We start from the raw sequence: 8337 nt of genomic DNA, 5'->3' as shown, positions 1-8337 counted from the left end.
AAATGATTCTCTTCCTATTCTACCGATGTCTTGTTGATCACACTGTCGAAAGATGTTATTATAGATTTTCATGACAAAATTTTGACATCAACTTCAAAAAACATGATGGTTCTAATGACAGTGTTTATCCTTCCTGCAGAAGACTCGATGCTGTTTTTTGCGCCATCAAAGACGCCGACTGGTGCCACTGCTTTCAGAAAAAGACGCTATGCCGGTTGTTGCCACTATTTTCTGAAGACGGTATGCTGGTTGTAGTCTCTACCTTCAAAGACGTCATTGCCGATTTTTCTGACAAAACCTTGACATCAACCTCAAAAGACCCTATATTGTTTCTTCTGACACAACATTGCCCCACTTTCAAAAAAATTCTCTGTTGATTCTAATCACAGGGTTGATTCCACCTTCTAATGATGCTATACCGATGGTTGTCTCTACCTTTCAAAAGGTCGTCCCTACCTTCAAAAGACGATGTATCAATTGCTTCCCCTACCTTGAAAGACGCTTTTGCCATTTTTTCTGACAAAATGTTGACATCAACCTCAAACGAGCCTATGCTGATACTTCTGGCACATCACTGCCTCACTTTTAACGGACGCTCTGTCAGTTATACCACAGGCGTCTGCGTATACGCTAATTTATTCACAATCAGAATTAACTAAGATGAAGAAGGGAGAGATGTATTTTCATAAATGTAATCATATAATCGCAATATTAATATAAAAGTCTATAACAAACATTGGATTGGTGTAAAAGATTTTATTTTGAATTATAAGATAAAAACTAAAAATGTCTGACAATAATTTGTTGACAAAAAGGCATGGTATAACAACATAACTGATCAAAATTAATTATCAAAATTATCAAAGTTATCAAATTATCAAAATTATCAAAACTTTTGAAAAAATACATTCAAGATACATATATAATGTAAGTATTTAACATGTTAAAACAGATACAATGTACATTACGGTATCAATTTTAACAGCGTTTCTTAAACCCATTTAACACGAATTCAGTTATCTTACGGTGCATCCAATATATTTTCTTTAAAGTAAAGCAAGGTCCCTATAAATACAACTGTTATACAATTTTACTTGTAGTCCTACCTCTCAGAATTAATCAAAGTGTTTATATCCAATCAGTCAGATTGCCATTTAATAGAAGATGTATGAAATCACCATAATTTACTTACATTTCCCCCCAGTAGTGCAATTAAATCATTTCTCGTTTCAGAAGAAAAACAACATTAAACAGGAATTAATATATTTATCACATGACCTAGATTCATGAAAATGGACGCTGATCGAAAATATCGTCATTTTGGTTCCATCTTACCACTCTTAAAGAGAACCGAATGTTAGATTTTCACCTGATAACCGATAAGAAGTATATTAAAGCCATTTAAAAGTAGATTTGAAAAAATACACTTAAAGGTTTTTACAAACAATTTCATTAAAGATAACGTAATTTTGCGATCTATTACTAATTTCTGTCGTTATCGGTCGGATTATTGTAAACCGAAAAAGAGCGAAATCTAGCCATTAAGTCAAATTAACAGGAAATCTGTGATGCCACGAACTCAGGTCGTCACAATTGGGATCAAATGAGAGCACCGTTTGGCGCTTTGAAATGTGTGATTCGATTATACAACCTTAGTTATCAGCAAATAAGCCCCTTCTTTATTTTGTCAGAACCTTACAGATGTATTTCGGAATTGTAAGATAAAATGGTTCACAAATTGGCCCTCCTCGGATTTTAGTACTTAACTTTTACACTAGGGAAGGGGCTTTTATAATAGGATAGGGGTTTCTATTACACTAGCAGAGGGTCATTTGAGGATAAAAAACGGTAAACTATTACACTAGCAGAGGGTCATTTGAGGATAAAATACGGTTAACTATTACACTAGCAGAGGGTCATTTGAGGATAAAATACGGTAAACTATTACACTAGGGGAGGGGATTATTTGAGGATTAAATACGGTAAACTATTACACTAGCGGGAGGGGATTATTTGAGGATAAAATACGGTAAACTATTACACTAGCGGGAGGGGATTATTTGAGGATAAAATACGATAAACTATTACACTAGCAAAGGGTCATTTGAGGATAAAATACGGTTAACTATTACACTAGCAGAGGGTCATTTGAGGATAAAATACGGTAAACTATTACACTAGCGGGAGGGGTACATTTGAGGATAAAATGCGGTAAACTATTACACTAGCGGAGGGGGACATTTGAGGATGAAATACGGTAAACTATTACACTAGCGGGAGGGGTTATTTGATGATAAAATACAGTAAAGAGGGGGGCATTTGAGGATAAAATACAGTAAACTATTACACTTGGGGTGGGGACATTTGCGGATAACATACGGTAAACTACACTAGTGGAGGGGATTATTTGAGGATAACATACGTTTAACCTTAAACATTACGGTATAATATACATGTTTCACGGATGATAACGATACCAATTACCTCTGACGAGGTCACAGTTTTACGTAAACATAACAAAATTACCTCGATAACCGTAAGTGGGTCGAGTTTCATTTGTACACATATAACACCAACAATATTTATATGAATATAGACATCAACCTACATATGGATGATAATATAATCATTCCTACCTCAAGTACATGTAGGTAGAAAGATAAATCTAATGCTTATTACACCAAATATATTCATATCACTATAAACATCAACCTACATATTGATGATAATATAATCATTCCTACCATAAGTTTGAAAGATAAATATAATGCTTATTACACCAAATATATTCATATCACTACCAACCTACATATGGATGATAATAAATATAATCAGGCTCCGATAAGTAAATAAAACCTAACCTCTACCGCCTGAAGTATTCCTACACTTGGCCCCTGTTAGAATCCTACTGATGACGTTATACATTACAGTAAATCGTCACAAACCATGACACTAAATGCTGACATGTCATTCTTATTATCATCGCATTCTACATCCGTAGTGTTCCAACCTGTTTATGTCAAACGTAACAATGTTCTAACGCAGATTAAGGCCATCCACATTTCCCCAGATGTTGATACATTCTAGCACAAGGGTTTGGCACAATCTCGACTCATAGTCCATTTATATACACCATATCACAATGGGCCAAGAGTTGGGAACTTGTGTCAGGGCTCTGTGAATGGTTAGAAAGCCAATTTTCAGTTTTGGAATTGTTCACGAAGTTTTCATAAAGTACAGACTGAACTTTTTTGTATTTCAAAATGTTGATTCGTTTTTGTTTTCTAACATAGTATTTAACTGTTGAGATATTGTAATATAGTTATAGCTCCGTGTGTTAATTTTCTAACATAGTATTGACTGTTGAGATGTTTTTGAATAGTTATAGCTCTGTATCTTAATTTTCTTACTTGAAATAACTTTGTAACTTTCTAATGCAACGTTCACTTCTTGTTGAGACATTCTAACCCAGCGTTCGTCTCCCGTTATAACATGTATTAATATTCTAACCCAGCGTTCGTCTTCCATTATAACATGTATTAATATTCTAACCCAGCGTTGACCCATTAACAAAAGTCTGAGCACTGTCTCCAAGTTCATTAAACATCCGCAGTGAAATAAAGTACATTGTAGAAGGTCCTACAAAAGAAAAAGAAATATATATTAATATATACTAATATCGCAATAACATAACTCACCTCATTAATCAGAAAACAATTCTGATCAGTAAACTGCGATTAATCCTGACAGACTTAATAACAATCAGCGCAGTACAGAGAGTCTCCGATATCTCATGCTTTTCACGTTCAATTCATTTTAATAGTGGCATGGTTCAGGACATACGCATGCAATCAACGTTCTTTGGAAAATTACAACATTTATATAAATGTATTGGAATTTTGGGTCTTTTGCACCTGAACGATTTTGCCATTTTATATTCTAATAATTAATTTTTCTTTGTTTTCATGGTAAATACTCAAATGTGATTGGTCGAAAAATTCTTTTCATTCTTCTATGAAAGAAATTCCGAGAATGGCGCGAAAAATGTAACAATACAACAATTGACGTTTTTTATTTTAGTTTCATCGGGGTATGAAACAAATTTTGTTTGCAAACTGTATGAATCCGCAAACAAAATTTGTTTCATACCCCGATGAAACTTAAAAAAATGACATCAATGCTTAATACAATAAAAGGTCAGGAAGGGCTCTTTCAATACGCGTATTTTACAACAATGGTGCATGATCAGCTATGTTAATGTAATTTGTATATAGGTTTCGTAAGTATTGTGATGGAAGGCTTTGTACGATAATGTTTGTGAAAGACTGTGGTTCGTACATCAAGGCTTGGAAAAGGGAACTGTCAGTACTCTTGCCTTAAGATGTTATTTTCTGGTGACGGGTTGCGCTGTCCCAACTAAATGTGTTTTGAATTCTGTTAACAACTCGTTAAGGACATCTTCAAGAATGTATATGCAATACAGACATTTTTTTTTCATCTTAATAAAACATTGAAATTGAAACATAATTAATTTGTTGAGGCAAAACTTGCAAAACAGCCTAAAATGACCAGGCATTTTGAAGAATAGCAAGAAAGAAAAACAAGCACTCCAACATATGTATATATATTATTGAATTTTTCTGTTTGTCATATGTTCCTCTTTCAAAAAATCATACGAGAAAACAACGCATGAAAACTTTGACCTCTCTCCAGAAAACATCCTTAAGATCAAGGGACCGTTTCACAAACAGTGTGTAACACTTGAGTGAGTGTAAGTCTGTATGTTAGTTTTAGGGAAGAAGTATGGCCCGTTTCACAAATCCTATGTTACTTACTGATGGGTGTTATAACGCGAATACTTAATGAGGTTTTCCAGTGTAAAATAAGATGTGGGTGAGTGTCAATCCGTATGTCAGTTGTAATTTAAAGATATGGCCCGTTTCAGAAATCATGTTACTTACTGGTGGGTGTTATAACGTGAATACTTACTTAGGTTTTCCAGTGTAAAATAAGATGTGGGTGAGTGTCAATCCGTATGTCAGTTGTAATTTAAAGATATGGCCCGTTTCACAAATCATGTTACTTACTGGTGGGTGTTATAACGTGAATACTTACTTAGGTTTTCCAGTGTGTAGGAGTTGATACTGACGGGTATTATATCCTGTTTCTCATTGGCCTGTTCCTCACCGTATCCTAAGATATATCCCCGGACCACGTGGGAATATTGTGGGGGTGCTGGGAGCCATTTCACCTGGAGATAATCCGTACCAGACGCCAAACTTGTAATAGTGGGCGTGGGTAGAATGTGTAGACTGTTATCTGTAGAACATAACATATTACACATTACAACACTAATACTGGGCGTGGGTAGAATGTGTAGACTGTTATCTGTAGAATAGAACATATTACACATAACAACACTAATACTGGGCGTGGGTAGAATGTGTAGACTGTTATCTGTAGAATAGAACATATTACACATTACAACACTAATACTGGGCGTGGGTAGAATGTGTAGACTGTTATCTGTAGAATAGAACATATTACATATTACAACACTAATACTGGGCGTGGGTAGAATGTGTAGACTGTTATCTGTAGAATAGAACATATTACACATTACAACACTAATACTGGGCGTGGGTAGAATGTGTAGACTGTTATCTGTAGAATAGAACATATTACACATTACAACACTAATACTGGGCGTGGGTAGAATGTGTAGACTGTTATCTGTAGAATAGAACATATTACACATTACAACACTAATACTGGGCGTGGGTAGAATGTGTAGACTGTTATCTGTAGAATAGAACATATTACACATAACAACACTAATACTGGGCGTGGGTAGAATGTGTAGACTATTATCTGTAGAATAGAACATATTACACATAACAACACTAATACTGGGCGTGGGTAGAATGTGTAGACTGTTATCTGTAGAACAGAACATATTACACATAACAACACTAATACTGGGCGTGGGTAGAATGTGTAGACTGTTATCTGTAGAATAGAACATATTACATATTACAACACTAATACTGGGCGTGGGTAGAATGTGTAGACTGTTATCTGTAGAACATAACATATTACACATAACAACACTAATACTGGGCGTGGGTAGAATGTGTAGACTGTTATCTGTAGAATAGAACATATTACACATAACAACACTAATACTGGGCGTGGGTAGAATGTGTAGACTGTTATCTGTAGAATAGAACATATTACACATTACAACACTAATACTGGGCGTGGGTAGAATGTGTAGACTGTTATCTGTAGAATAGAACATATTACACATTACAACACTAATACTGGGCGTGGGTAGAATGTGTAGACTGTTATCTGTAGAATAGAACATATTACATATTACAACACTAATACTGGGCGTGGGTAGAATGTGTAGACTGTTATCTGTAGAACATAACATATTACACATTACAACACTAATACTGGGCGTGGGTAGAATGTGTAGACTGTTATCTGTAGAATAGAACATATTACAACACTAATACTGGGCGTGGGTAGAATGTGTAGACTGTTATCTGTAGAATAGAACATATTACACATTACAACACTAATACTGGGCGTGGGTAGAATGTGTAGACTGTTATCTGTAGAATAGAACATATTACACATTACAACACTAATACTGGGCGTGGGTAGAATGTGTAGACTGTTATCTGTAGAATAGAACATATTACAACACTAATACTGGGCGTGGGTAGAATGTGTAGACTGTTATCTGTAGAATAGAACATATTACACATTACAACACTAATACTGGGCGTGGGTAGAATGTGTAGACTGTTATCTGTAGAATAGAACATATTACACATTACAACACTAATACTGGGCGTGGGTAGAATGTGTAGACTATTATCTGTAGAATAGAACATATTACACATAACAACACTAATACTGGGCGTGGGTAGAATGTGTAGACTGTTATCTGTAGAATAGAACATATCACACATTACAACACTAATACTGGGCGTGGGTAGAATGTGTAGACTGTTATCTGTAGAATAGAACATATTACACATTACAACACTAATACTGGGCGTGGGTAGAATGTGTAGACTGTTATCTGTAGAATAGAACATATTACATATTACAACACTAATACTGGGCGTGGGTAGAATGTGTAGACTGTTATCTGTAGAATAGAACATATTACACATTACAACACTAATACTGGGCGTGGGTAGAATGTGCAGACTGTTATCTGTAGAATAGAACATATTACACATTACAACACTAATACTGGGCGTGGGTAGAATGTGTAGACTGTTATCTGTAGAATAGAACATATTACACATTACAACACTAATACTGGGCGTGGGTAGAATGTGTAGACTATTATCTGTAGAACATAACATATTACACATTACAACACTAATACTGGGCGTGGGTAGAATGTGTAGACTGTTATCTGTAGAATAGAACATATTACATATTACAACACTAATACTGGGCGTGGGTAGAATGTGTAGACTGTTATCTGTAGAATAGAACATATTACATATTACAACACTAATACTGGGCGTGGGTAGAATGTGTAGACTGTTATCTGTAGAATAGAACATATTACACATTACAACACTAATACTGGGCGTGGGAAGAATGTGTAGACTGTTATCTGTAGAATAGAACATATTACACATTACAACACTAATACTGGGCGTGGGTAGAATGTGTAGACTATTATCTGTAGAACATAACATATTACACATAACAACACTAATACTGGGCGTGGGTAGAATGTGTAGACTGTTATCTGTAGAATAGAACATATTACACATTACAACACTAATACTGGGCGTGGGTAGAATGTGTAGACTATTATCTGTAGAACATAACATATTACACATTACAACACTAATACTGGGCGTGGGTAGAATGTGTAGACTGTTATCTGTAGAATAGAACATATTACACATTACAACACTAATACTGGGCGTGGGTAGAATGTGTAGACTGTTATCTGTAGAATAGAACATATGACATATTACAACACTAATACTGGGCGTGGGTAGAATGTGTAGACTGTTATCTGTAGAATAGAACATATTACACATTACAACACTAATACTGGGCGTGGGTAGAATGTGTAGACTGTTATCTGTAGAATAGAACATATTACACATAACAACACTAATACTGGGCGTGGGTAGAATGTGTAGACTGTTATCTGTAGAATAGAACATATTACACATTACAACACTAATACTGGGCGTGGGTAGAATGTGTAGACTGTTATCTGTAGAATAGAACATATTACACATAACAACACTAATACTGGGCGTGGGTAGAATGTGTAGACTG

General features: G+C 35.2%; 1 protein-coding gene across 1 annotated transcript in view; it reads right to left on the bottom strand.

Annotated features, from left to right (window-relative positions):
- Positions 1–736: 736 nt before the first annotated feature.
- LOC117315499 (neogenin-like) overlaps positions 737–8337 on the bottom strand; it is a 64049-nt gene continuing 56448 nt past the window's right edge. The window contains exons 25-26 of the mRNA XM_033869710.1: positions 5116–5319; positions 737–3639 (exon numbers count right to left, since the gene is read on the bottom strand). Coding sequence (XP_033725601.1) covers positions 3548–3639; positions 5116–5319 — 296 coding nt within the window. The 3' untranslated portion in view covers positions 737–3547. The remainder of the gene's footprint in view (positions 3640–5115; positions 5320–8337) is intronic.

This window comes from Pecten maximus, chromosome 17 (genome assembly GCF_902652985.1).
Source record: "Pecten maximus chromosome 17, xPecMax1.1, whole genome shotgun sequence".
NCBI lineage: Eukaryota > Metazoa > Mollusca > Bivalvia > Pectinida > Pectinidae > Pecten > Pecten maximus.
The sequence above is the reverse complement of the archived record's forward strand: the minus strand, read 5'-3'. Positions and strand labels throughout refer to the sequence as shown.